The 13,767-nt window shown below is 33.4% G+C and overlaps 1 protein-coding gene across 4 annotated transcripts in view; it reads left to right on the top strand.

Annotated features, from left to right (window-relative positions):
- The window catches only part of ATAD2B (ATPase family AAA domain containing 2B), a 101,152-nt gene that overhangs the window by 34,326 nt on the left and 53,059 nt on the right, over positions 1-13,767 (top strand). For all 4 annotated transcript variants that reach the window (XM_087823388.1, XM_087823387.1, XM_087823386.1 and 1 more), the window contains 5 exons: positions 1,219-1,334; positions 2,862-3,036; positions 4,653-4,741; positions 7,286-7,445; positions 10,852-10,942. In XM_087823388.1, coding sequence (XP_087679514.1) covers positions 1,219-1,334; positions 2,862-3,036; positions 4,653-4,741; positions 7,286-7,445; positions 10,852-10,942 — 631 coding nt within the window. The remainder of the gene's footprint in view (positions 1-1,218; positions 1,335-2,861; positions 3,037-4,652; positions 4,742-7,285; positions 7,446-10,851; positions 10,943-13,767) is intronic.

The following is a 13,767-nucleotide window of genomic DNA, read 5'->3' as shown; positions in this document are numbered from 1 at the left end:
AAGAATGTATTTGATTATATTTTCTTTGGTCCCATAAACCTTTCTAGTCAACATAATTTAACTGATTTGCATGTGACAGACTTAAGTTGTCCAATGGAGTTGTGTATGTATTTGAAAATGAAATGTTAGCTACCTCCAATCTGACAGCACAGGGGAAAATCTTTATTTTTATTAGTGAGGACCTAGAACATTTCAGAATTTCATGTCTAATAGTTCACATTCTCAGAGGACTTTACTGAATGGTCTTTGCTTATTTGGTTTACCAGCACCTTACTCTCTTGAATCTAGTTAATTTTAGGCATCTCTGCCAATTTAAATTAGAGTAACATTTCTTTGAAGTTTGATATTATATGCAAGAAAATTTAGCTATTTTTAGAGTGTATTTTATTTGGACTTTGTATTTGTTTTTCTAAATTACTTAACTCTTGTCTATTATAGTAATATGTTCATTGTAAAGCATTTCAAGTACCATAACAGAATAAAAAAGCAGGGAAAGAAATCTTCCAGGACCCAATGGTCAGAGGTGATCACTGTTAACATTTTGGCAGTATTTTCTTCAAGCGCTTTCTTCTATACAGTTTTTTAATTTACAAACTGTTTCAGATATTTAAACTGTTAGGGATGGGAGGAATGATTTCTGTTATGTCTTGTGATAGATAGGTGTTTCTCAAACTGTTTTTCATTGTTGTACCCTAAGGACAAAAATTAAATTTCTTTTTCTCTAGATAAATTTGTATTAAAGATTAAGATTTTTGTCAAGTAAAGCTGAGTTTTGGAGGGTCACAAACCATTGTAATAGCAAAGTTGTTATTTACCCTACTCCTGGACCAATTTTTGCCCCCTTGGGAGCGATGTTGCCCCTGCTGAGAATGCATGTGATGATATTTTGAAAGGCATTTAAATTATTAGCATGTACATACAACATAATGTCTCCTATAGACAGCCATTAAAGTGTTAGACTGGGCATTAATATTGGTCTTAGTTATTAGGAGATTAAAGAATGAAAGCTTTATTTGGCTGTACTGAAATGTATACTTGAGTTTTACTGCCAATTTTATTTTTCTACACTTATTTCAAAAGTGTGACTTTTTTGAACTTTATGTTCAACAGTTACTGCTGAGACATGTATTTCTGAATCATAAAACTATCTCATATATTTAAAAAATTCTATAAACAGTTAAAATCATTTTCTGTTAAACTTTCCCCCTTCTTTCCAAGGTACGGTTTGATAGCATAGGTGGATTGAGCCATCACATTCATGCACTAAAGGAAATGGTAGTATTCCCACTATTATATCCAGAAATTTTTGAAAAGTTTAAAATTCAGCCTCCAAGGTAAGTATTGTTATTACTGTTAACTTTATCAAATTTCAATTAGTAAATGATTATAAATATAAGTATTTCATATGTATTTATTCGATGTGTTCTAGCAATGAGAATTAGGAAAGAAATTTTGTTTTTTAGTGTCCTAAGGCTGTGATACTGTGTTCTTGAAGTTTACATTTCAGCATTTAAAGGTCAGGCACAAGATCAGGTCTTTAATATATAAGTGGATTGCTCAAATAGATTTTCCTTGATTTGGCTTTCTAATAGCATTGAGTTTGATGCTCTATGTTGTTTATTTTTGGAAGTACAATTTCAATGAAGTGTTTCTTTGACTTAATGATGGGGTATTTTTGAAATGGTAAGCTTGATAACTTATTTTTATGATCATTTTCATTGTGTTTGATTATGAGGTGGTTAGCTAGTTAAACATTAGAAAAGGCTAAGAAATTATGTTAAAGGAAATTGGGCAGACTAAAGATGTACATTTATACACTGTTGGATTTAAACTGCTAACTGTTCCTTTTCATTTAGTGGGAGGTACTTTTTATTCAGATTTGGTTCTAATTTATTTTCCATGTGTTTAAGGATGTAGAAAATCTTCTATTAAAGAGCCGTCTTCAGGGGACATCTATAATATTTTGAACGATAAAGATAAAAAAAAAAGTTATCTTCTATTTGAGTGGTTTAAAAAGTTAGCTTATAAGTTCTACAGTGTCTTTAAAAAATCATAATAGCAATTTATTTGTTTTTATATGGTGTAAATTGAATTTTAAAAATAATTATTACTTTTAGTATAGCCTTGGGAGAAACTTAAACAAAACAGAGTTTTATAAAGAGAAAGTGTCATAAGCAGAAAGTAATTCTACTCTTTAGGGATGAACAGTTTTGTATATTCTTTACAGGTTTCTTTTACATACATGTATATAGTAAATTTGTTTTGCCTATATTATGCACGTATAAACATTTAATAAAAATGAGATTGTTCAATAATACTCTTACATAACTTTGTTTTTTATTCTATAATATATTCTAGACACCTTCCATATGAATAATGTACAACTGATTATTTTGATACCACATTAGTGTGTTATAGCTATTACAGTGTATCTGTCCCTTATTAATAAATAACATTTAATTGTTTTTAGTTTCTCACAATTAGAATCTGCTCTGTTGAGCATCCATTTAAACATTTTTAAATAACATTCTTCTGAGTATTTCTATATGATACATTCTAAGATGTAAAATTCCTGGGTCACAGGAAAAACACATTTAAAATTTTGATATATCTTTCCAGATTACTCTCTCCTCTGATTTAATTTTTTTTTTTTTTTTTTCGTACTAAAGCTTGGTGCTTTGAGACTGTCCATGAGGACTTTTAGCAAAGAGAAATATTTATCTGTGTACTACAAAAGCTTTATTAATGTCTAATAATTATAATGTATATTAATACAAAGTTGTATGGGAGATGTATCCTTTTATATTAGTTATCAGTGGTGGTGATAACATTAATTTACTTTTATTTTTTTATTCCTCTAGGGGCTGTTTGTTTTATGGCCCTCCTGGCACAGGTAAAACCTTGGTTGCCAGGGCATTAGCTAACGAGTGCAGTCAAGGAGACAAAAAGGTGGCTTTTTTTATGCGAAAAGGAGCAGACTGTCTGAGCAAGTGGGTTGGTGAATCAGAACGGCAACTTAGGCTTCTTTTTGATCAGGTAAATGAAATGAGCTAATATGAGAATATTTTCATTAGCATATTTTATGCACTTAGCCTGTAAATACAAACTAATCCTGAGGAGATATATTTTCCAATCAGTATGTTAAGTTTAGGATCAGTAATGTGAATTTGAATGCCTTTGAGATATTTAATAGCAGTTTTACTAGTACTAGTTTAAAATGATTCACAACACATTTATTGAGGTGGCTACTAGGCACATAATACCATGTTAGGTGCTTCTGGAAAACCTGGTTATAGTATATTTATCATTAGATTGTAATCTAATTGAGGAAATAGAACAAGCATAAAAAGTTTAACATGAAATCGCACAAAACAGTATATTATTTATTTTCATCAGTTGTAAATATGGTACTGGAAGAATTCAGTAATAAATGAATGCTTTTAAAAGAATGAGGTGAGCCCTGACCGCTGTGGTTCGGTTGGTTGGAGTGTTGTCCCGTTCACTGAGGGGTGGTGGGTTCGATTCCAGTTGAGGCACATGCTTGGGTTGCGGGGTTTGATCTCTGGTTGGGGTGTGTGTGGGAGGCTACTGATTGATGTTTCTCTCTTGCATCAGTGTTTCTCTTTCTCCCTTCCTCTTTCTAAAAATCAATAAAATTTATTAAAATAAAGAATAAGATGAGTGAATATTATGTAGGCTATCTTTACTACTTATGTATAATAGTTACTTAAAAATATCATTTCCTAATATTTATAAAAAATAGTCCTCATATAAGTTCACTTTGGATTGTTTGAGCTAGTGAATGAAGTCATTCATATTCAGCAATGAACTTATATTTCGTTGTGTCTAAGGAAATTCACATGAAATAAGAACAATGCTTTCAACAAGCATTTGTCAAACACCCATTATTGAGTTGTGTGTCTCGGTCCTTTGTAATTAGTAAAGCACTTCAAATATTGCTTTTAGTTATTAGTATTAAAAATTGTTATGTTTAGATAATGGATCTAGAAAGAGGAATATCCTAAGCTTCAAGATAATTTACTAATAATTGAAATATATTAATATAAAATAACATTGGTGGATGAAGGAAGAATTAACTTGGAAAAGCTGACATTGTTCAGTGACTTAAATGCATGAAATAAAACAAAAATAGTGTGTTTAAAAAGACATTTTTCGCCTGGCCGGGCATGGCTCAGCGATTGAGTGTTGACCTAGGAACCAGGCGATGAGGGTTTGATTCCCGGTCAGGGCACATGCCCAGGTTGTGGGCTCTATCCCCAGTTGGGGGCGTGCAGGAAGCAGCCAATCAATGATTCTCTCATCATTGATGTTTTTCTCTCTCTCTCTCTCCCTCTCCTTTTCTCTCTCTGAAATCAATAAAGATATATTTAAATAAAAAATAAAAAGACATTTTTGTGTACTGTGTAAATTATATGTATCAAAGATAAAACTGAAAACAGAGGTGCCTACTGGGAGTAGATGTTGTGGTTGGAAAATGGGTGGTAAGGAGATTTCCTTTTTACTATGTACTTTTTCTTATCTGCTGCATGTTATGTCATTTGCTTATATATTAGCTGTTAAGAAAACCCAGCAATTAAATATAAAAAATTGAAAGTAATACAATATATAACTTTTTTTCTTTTTATACTTAGGCATATTTGATGAGACCTTCTATAATATTTTTTGATGAAATAGATGGATTAGCTCCAGTTCGCTCTAGCAGACAAGATCAGATTCACAGGTAATTTTTTCTAATCTGATTATGTTAGAGTCTTTTTACTCATTGACATAGTATTTATCCTTAGCCCTTGAATGAGTGCTGTGAAGCTTATAAAATGTCATCTCTTTCCTTAAGGAAGACTTTTTTCAGTTAGAACAGGGGTCAGCAAACCACTCACGACCTGTGGGCCAAATCTAGCCTCCTGCCTGTTTTTGTAAATGATGTTTTATTGGAACACAGCTGTGTTTATTCCTTTTTCCATTATATGTCACAGCTTTTGCACTACAAGAGCGGAGTTGTGGCTCAGTTGGTTGAGTGTTGTCCATGCACCAAGTTTGCCTGTTTGATTCCCAGTCAGGGCACATGCCTGGGTTTCGGGCTTGATCCCCAGTAGGGGGCATGCAGGAGGCATCCGATTGAAACTGCTCTCAAATCCCGATGTGTCTCTCTCTCCCTCTCCCTTCCTTTCTCTCTAAAAATCAGTTAAAAAATCTTAAAAAAATCCTAACAAACATTTGAAATGTCTCCCTGTGATTGGAATATATAAGGAAGAGTTTGAGGTTAAATATGAACTTATGCTTAAGGATGCTTATTTCTTACTCCTTATATCTTGAGTGAGGCCCTTATAGCATTAATTTTCAGTTATTCAATAGATAAGAATAAGCACAAATCCTCCCTATGCGTGTATACTGGCTCTCTAGCATTTTGGTCTCATTTATAAATCTGGGAAACACAGGTAGAACAGTTTATTTAGGAGCAAGAACGATTTCTTTAACATGTTGAGCATATTGGAGAAGTTATTTTAGGCTGTTAGCAGTAAGAATAGAAGTGAGAACAGCTGGAAAACACTAAGAAGACCATTGTTACTAGAACTATGGTTTACCTTATAATTAGACATGAAACATTTCTATTCAGTAGTGTTTAAAGTCATAGTTTAAAAATCTAAAATGATTTTGAGTTGAACTTAGTTAAAATGGTAGCCATTCTAAAGAAAATATCTAAAAGCATAACAATAATACAAATGTAATTCTATAGGAACTCTAAACATAATATAAATTGGCAGACAAGATTGCTCTCAAAAGACTGATGTATTTTTCTTTTTTTAAAAAATACCTTTATTGAGATACATACACAGTCCACTCATTTAAACTGTATGATTCAAATAAAATAAAATAAAATAAACTGTATGATTCAGATATGTTCCCATATAGAGTTTACTCATTTAAATTGTATGATTCAGTGGCTTCCAGTATATTTACAGAGTTGTGTAACCATTACCACAACCAGTTATTGAACATTTTCATCTCCGCAGAAAGAAACCTTATATCCTTTAGTCGTCACTCTCCAACCTCCCTCTTATCCCTCACCAAGCCCTAGGCAACCACTAACATACTTGGAGTTGGTATAGATAAGCCCACTTTAGACTTTTCATATAAATAGAATCATACAATTTGTGGACTTTTGTAGATGGCTTTTTTCAGTTAGCCCCGTGTTTTCAAGGTTCATCCATGTTGTAGCATGTATCAGTACTTCATTTATTTTTATTAACAAATATTTTATTGTATAGATATGCCACATTTTATTTGTCCATTTATCCAGTTGATGGACATTAGCTGCTTCGACTTTTTGGCTGTTATGAATAAAGCTACTATAAACTCTTGTGTACAAGTTTTTTGTGGACATTGCTGGATCATATGGTGACTCTGTGTTTTGTAGATGAACGAACTGTTGGACTATTTTCCAAAGAGGCACAGCATTTTACAAGCAGTGTCTGAGTATTCTAATTTCTCCACATTCTCATCTACCCTTGTTACTATCTATCCTTTTTTATTATAAACATACTAGTGATTTTAAAGTGTTTTTTAAAACATTTTAATTTATTGATTTGAGAGAGAGGGGAGAGGGGGAGAGAGAGACAGAGAGAGAGAGAAAGAGAAACAGTGATTTGTTGTTTATTTATACATTCATTGGTTGCTTCTTGTATGTGTCCTGACCGCTGACTGGGATCAAACCTGCGTATGGGGACTATGCCCTAACCAGCTGAGGTACCCAGCCAGGGCCAGTGTCTCATTTGGTTTTGATTTGGATATCGTTAATGACTAATGATGGGCCCTTTGTATATCGTCTATAGAGAAATGTCTATTTAAATCTTTTGACTGTTTTTAAATTAGGTTATTTTCTTTTTATTGTTGAGTGTAATTGTTCTTTATATATTCTGGACCCTAAACCCTTATTAAATATATAATTTGTAAATATTTTCTCCTGTTCTTTAGGTTGCCTTTTCACTTTCTTGATAGTGCCCCTTTGAAGCAGAAAAACTTTTAATTTTGATGCAGCCCATTTTTATCTTTGTTGTTGTTGCTGCTGTGTTTTAGGTGTCTATTAATGTATTGTTTGAGTACTTTTGAAAATGATTTCTGTATATTTCTTGATTTTGCATTAAGGTAACCATGCTATAGTTTTATTTGCATTTTAAGACTGATACACCTTAGTATAAGCAGCAGTTTTTACAATTTTTCTTCCATTTTTTTCAATTTTTAATTTTGTCTGAAAAATTTGTTACAGCTCCATAGTGTCAACCCTCCTTGCTCTTATGGATGGATTAGACAACAGGGGTGAAATTGTTGTTATTGGTGCTACAAACAGACTTGATTCTATAGATCCTGCTCTCAGGAGACCTGGTCGTTTTGACAGAGAATTTCTTTTCAACTTGCCTGATCAAAAGGTAAGAGTTTCTGTTTTCAACCTATTAAGATTTATTTGTGATTTAATTATGAAACATATGTACTTTGGAGAGGTATTTTATGAATTTTCATTTTTAAGATTTTGTGCTTATGGGTTATCATGGTTAATTCTTTAAAAAACCTCATAATTATTAAATAATTTAGTCTTTTTCTATTAACAGTTATCAGAAAGTTTATGATTTTTAGGAAGTAAGAGGAAAACCCTTGACTAGGTTACTATAGATGCTTGCTTACTCTTTTCTTTTAGTTCTCCAGTTTGAGTAATTATCTTGTATGACAGGTTACAGGCTTCTAGTTAGCAAAGTAGCTCCGTTCCCATAAAAGTGACATTTGTAGCATATTGGTGGGTTTATGAATAAGAGCCTAATATGCAAATTTTCTTTTTTTTTTTTTACCCTTTTTAATTTTTGTTGTTCAAAATATTACAGATGTCCCCTTTTTCCCCATTGACCCCTTCCACCTAGCACCCGCCCCTTCCACCCAGCACTGGCCCCTTCCACCCAGCACCCACTCCCTGCCCCAGGCCTCCACCACACTATTGTCTGTGTCCATGGGTTAATCTCTCCCCATCTTCCCCACCCCCACCTTCCTTCTGAGATTCATCAGTCTGTTCCTTGCTTCTGTGTCACTGAATCTGTTTTGTTCATGAGATTATTGTGTTTAGATTTCATATAAGTGAGATCATGTGATATTTGTCTTTCTCTGCCTGGCTTATTTCTGTTAGCATAATTTTCTCCAGGTCCCTCTATACTGTTCCAAAGGGTACGAGATCCTCCTTCTTTTCAGCTGCATAGTATTCCATGGTGTAAATGTCCCACAGCTTTTTACCCACTCAGCTACTGATGGGCACTTGGGCTGTTTCCAGATCTTAGCTATTGTAATTCACGCTGCTATGAATATAGGGGTGCATACATCCTTTCTGATTAGCGTTTTAGGATTCTTAGGATGTATTCCTAGAAGTGGTATTACTGAGTCAAAAGGCAATTCCATTTTTAAGTTTTTGAGGCGCCTCCATACTGTTTTCCATAGTGGCTGTACCAGCCTGCATTCCCACGAGCAGTATACCAGGGTTCCCCTTTCTCCACATCAATATGCAAATTTTCACAGAAATGACCATACTATCATATTTAATTAAAAGCAGCATATGTTATTCATTATAGTGTAGTTTTTGAAAGAATGTGTAATTAAACAGAGCAGTGTATAGTCATTGAATATATAAAATGTTGTGTAATATATTATACAAAGTTATTTTTTCCTAATTCTACTTGAAATTTTTATTGTTAGGAATGGTTTGACTAGTTTAATCATTGACTGTTTCTTCACTGGGAACTTAAGTTTGAGAGGGAGAGATGTATGAAGAGAAGATACTATATTTGGCAATGCTTCCCATGTAATTTAACATATCAAATAAGTCTAACTGGAATATTTATAACACAGCCATACAAATATAAACTAAAGAAAGCAGAGAAGATACATATATGAGTATATGTAGATACATACATTGTTATATGGCTTTGATTTCAGATTTCTATATAAAATGCTTGGTTTATATATATAGATATGCAAGACTTAGTTGTTAGGGCAGTTAAGAAGACTATAGGGAAATGAAGGGAATGTCTCCACTGCATAGAGCAGTTAATACCTCAATTTGATGTCAGTTCACACAGCCACTAGTAGTTGTCTCATGTTTGGGTTGACCATCCAGTTTGTAGGCTTTAATTTGGCACCAGGTTTGCATAGCTTTGCCAGGATAGGAAACAGCATATACAGTAACATTTTCGTTATCCAAGGGCAGCTTCCAAGACTGTACCACTGCACAGAGGTGCGCTTACTTGTAGGAGACAAAGCTGAAGTGGGTGCTCTCTGCTTCAGCATGGGGGAACACCACCTGTGTTGTCTGAGATACCTTACAACAGTCCAAGCATATCTTTTAGGCTCTACCAATATATGCAGAATGTGCTTAGTTCTAAGAGACACAGCCAGTAGTCATTTCAGTACAGGAAAGCCGTTACTTGATTTCCCAATTGTCTTCTATCTTGTCCTGGTCATGTAGGCCTCAGGGTCTATATGCCAATCAGTACTAACAAGAGATTTAACAGTAAACAAGGTCTAGAGCAGCATTGTCCAATTCAGTTGTCTGTGATGATGAAAATGTTCTTTGTTTGCATTGTCCATTGAGCAGTGTCCAGTATGATAGCCACAAGCCACATGTGGCTGTTGGGCGCTTGAAATGTCATTAGTGTAACTAAGGAACTGAATTTTAAATTTTATTTAATTAAAAAATTTAAATAAAATAGCATCATATAGCTAGTGGCTTACTGTATTGTACAGCCTGGATCTGGAGCATAGTTTTCCACATTAATTTAAACTATGTTTTAAGGAAGCTGCTCTCTGAGACCTAAACTTAAGGTCATTTTTCTGGTCTCAGTTGGTGGAAATGACCTGGACTCACTGTTTACCCTTTTTCTTTAGATAATATTTAAGGTTATGAGACTAGTTGAGAGCACCAAGTCTTTTGTCTTAAGGAGCAGTCAGTAAGGTAAGAGGAAAACTAGGAGAGAGGGATTCTGGAAGCCAAGTGAAGAAAGTGCAGTGAGGAGGGTGTGATATAACAGTGTTGCTAAATTAAATCAGATGGTGACAGAAATGTAGCTGTAGTATTTAATTATTATTTATTTATTTTAGAGAGAGAGAGAGGAAGGAAGGAAGGGAGAGAGAGTGAAAGAAATATCAATTTGTTGTTCCACTTATTTATGCATTCATTGATTGATTCTTGTATGTGCCCCGACCGGGGGATTGAACTCGAAACCTGGGTATGTACCCTGACTGGGAATCCAGCCCGTAACCTTTCTGCTTATGTGACGATACTCCAACCAATTGAGCCACACAGGCCAGGGCTGACTTCAAACTTTTTTAAAGTTTTAAATTACTTGTCATTTTGCTCAGCGTTAGTCAGAATACTTTATGCATATGATAGAACCAAAGGTTCTGTGAAATCTAAATCTAAAGTTTGTCTAAAAGTTCTGATTATTGTAACACATTAAAGTTTCTTGTTCATATGCTTTCAAATGGTAAAAATGATGTGATGGAAAAGTGAAATTTAGTTTTGAAATCTAGTCCTAGGTCATTCATGTAGTCACATGTGCCACTAGTCAAGTTCCCTCACCTCTCTGAATATAAATGTCTTAGTTTGTGAAACAGAGGCAAGACCTGTACTACGCATGTCATGGTTATTATGGGAATCAGAGTTGATATGGCTGCCAAGGTGTTTAAATTCTTTAAAAAGAAACATTTACTTTTTTTGGTGTATGGTTGGTCCATAAATTTGTTCCAGCAAATGCATTTGAGGGGTTGATATATTTTATTTACCTCTGTTTTTCCTTTTAGGCAAGAAAACACATATTACAGATTCATACCAGGGACTGGAATCCAAAATTGTCAGATGCTTTTTTAGGTGAATTGGCTGAAAAATGTGTTGGTGAGTGCTACTGTTAGAATTCTTTGATTATCATTGTTTGTTCTGCTCAGACTTCCTTTCCCCGTATGTTTGGAATGTGAATGAGTATAGTTACGTCTTTGTGTAATAGATGGCTCTACCTTTAAATGTAAAAATATTTTAAACATTGCACTTGAAGTTTGAACACTTCTAAATCAGGATTTTAGCTGCCATTAGATGATGATTGACTAACAAAAGCTCAATAGTAATATTCCTTTCATTGAGTGCTGGATTTCCATAATGTTACAGTGTTTCCTTTTAGGAATTGTCCCCTTTCAGAAATTTTACTAAGAAAAGTAAGCATAAACTTGAGAGATAAAGGTTCATGTCAAAGGCAGGACTGTGCAGTCTTTCACTTTACAGATTACATGATGGACTCATCTTCATGAAGTTGAGTGAGAGGAGTCTTCAAAGAACATACTAATGGTATCTGCTAGTATTTCCCCAAATATAAAACTTTCCAATTTAATGTTAAGTTATTCACAGAGTGGAAAATCTCCCCTCAGAGTGAATGAACACTACTATCCTAAAAGGATGTGGTTGAGAGTATTCTATGTAAAAACATGAACAAACATAGGAGATGGAATTCAGGGGTTTTGGCTCTAATCAGGTCTGAAATAAAAATGAATACTTATTTAAGCAATCAAGTATACACATAGATATTTTTCTTCATTCTTTTTCCATCTTTTGTCTATTTTCCTCTAATTTCCTCAAAAAATATAAATTAAAAGATCTCCATGAACTTTTAAAGCATTATGAAGAAATCCCCAAAATAAGTCCACTAACAATCAACACCCTACTTGGGAAAACTTTAAAGTTACCAAAACCAAAAAAAAAATCACTTAGTTAAAAAAACACCATTGTGATCCACCATCAGATAATTAAAACTTAAATAGAACATTAGTCCGTTCAGTTAGCTACATCCGAATTATCCTCTTCATCCACAGGGACCTCCATCTCCGAAGCAGCATCTCTCAGCTTTTGAACCTCAAAGACCTCGACATCTTCTGGTGAGGAGAAAACGTAAATCTCTCCAGCACTACTCCAGTTTAAGCTTTGCCTGGTATCAGAGAGCATGCGCCAAACCCATTTCATGTACATTTGGCTTGACCTTTGCAAAGCCCTGTGCTGCTTTATAAAGGGAGAGGGTGGTATTTGGTGCAGAATCCAGTCTTTTCCCATTTTGAACTTTGACCTCTCTTATTTCCTGCTATATTTATGATACTGTATTAGAGTGCAGATCAGACTGGGGAATCTTTGTAGATTCTTCTGTGAATTTGTCACAGAATGATCCTTAACTGAAATAAGCAGAAGTCTTCAAATAATTTTGGAAACTCCCTAAAACATAGGTATTTTAAAATTACTTTCTATTACCCTATCTACCATGTGAAATATTATATACTCTAATTCTTCATCCTAAATGTTAGAATCTTAGTTTCCTTTTTCATTTCCAAAGACCACTACGTATCATTTTTTCAAGTGATTTATTTTAGCTTTTAGTCAGTTTCTGAAGTTAAAATTTTAAGATAATTTCTTACAGGACTGAAAAACTTCTCTTGCCTTTTTAAGGGGTGGGGTGGTGGTGGTGGTGGTGGTTTAGAATCTGCTTATATATACATCATTTTCTTCTTGGAGAAAGACATATAAGTCTATTATAATTTTTTATTATGTTTTTGGTTGTGACATTTTAATGTGAAACCAGTTGACATTAAAAAAAAAAATCAAATGCAGATCTTCAAACAGGAATGAAATAGTAATATAGTTTAAATTCATTATCAACTTACCACTTTATGTATCCCAAACATGTTTTAATAACTATAGGTTCAGTTCATACTTAACAAAGAGTGTCCAGTCTTGATGAACAACTGCAAAAATAGCTGACCTCTTGTTAGAGGTTATGGATTTGGTAACTTTTACCTTGAAATAAATTCCCAAGTACTTGGAGGTGTTTGCATGAAGAATAGGTGTGATTTTAAAGTAGTATTCAAATAATTTTTTATGCAGAACATGTGCACAAATAGTAAGAGCTTAAGGTTAATGAGGAACTTGAACCTATTCATGTTTCTCTATTTATTTTCACTGAGAGGGCCAAAACAATGAAAGTGTATCATTGAGGCGTCTATCTTGTTTGATGTTATACTTAGGAAATAACCTTTAAAATTTTATTATTGCCTATTTCTAGTCTATAACTTCTTTGAATAGCTTATATTTTCAGTGTTTCAGACAAATTTCCATCTTAATGTTTTTGAATAAAAAGTATTCAAAAATACTTTTTCTTTGATATCTAGATATTTGGGTTCTTTGGAACATTAGAATTGTAATGATAGAATTAGTATGGTTATAGAATTCATATGAAAAGGATGTTGATATTATCCCCTTAACATCAACTTTTAACTTTCAAAAGGCTATAGTATATTTTCAGTATTTTTAGAATGATTATATCATCTATTTTTCTAAACTAGAAAACTCTTAAGAGTGAAAAAATATGCTCTTAATTGTGGTCACCTGAAATGTAACCTATTTAGCCATAATTTTGATGTACTTTTAATTCTGTTTTAGAGTCTCATAAAGGAAGTATATTATTAGTTCAGTAGTTCTTAATTTTTTTGTATATAAGAATCACTTGTAAAGCTTTCTCAAAATATACATTAATATTAAACCACGAGAGGTTCTGATTTACTGTTTGTTGGGAATCTGTTTTTGTTTCAGTTTCATTGTTTATTCAGATGAGTAGTCAGGGTTGAGCATGACAGATAAAAATGAATTTAAATTCTCATTCATAAGCAAATGTAAGAAGATAAATCCTA

The sequence above is a fragment of the Miniopterus natalensis genome, chromosome 13 (genome assembly GCF_054644295.1).
Source record: "Miniopterus natalensis isolate mMinNat1 chromosome 13, mMinNat1.hap1, whole genome shotgun sequence".
Lineage (NCBI taxonomy): Eukaryota > Metazoa > Chordata > Mammalia > Chiroptera > Miniopteridae > Miniopterus > Miniopterus natalensis.
This window is presented reverse-complemented; position numbering and strand designations above follow the sequence as displayed.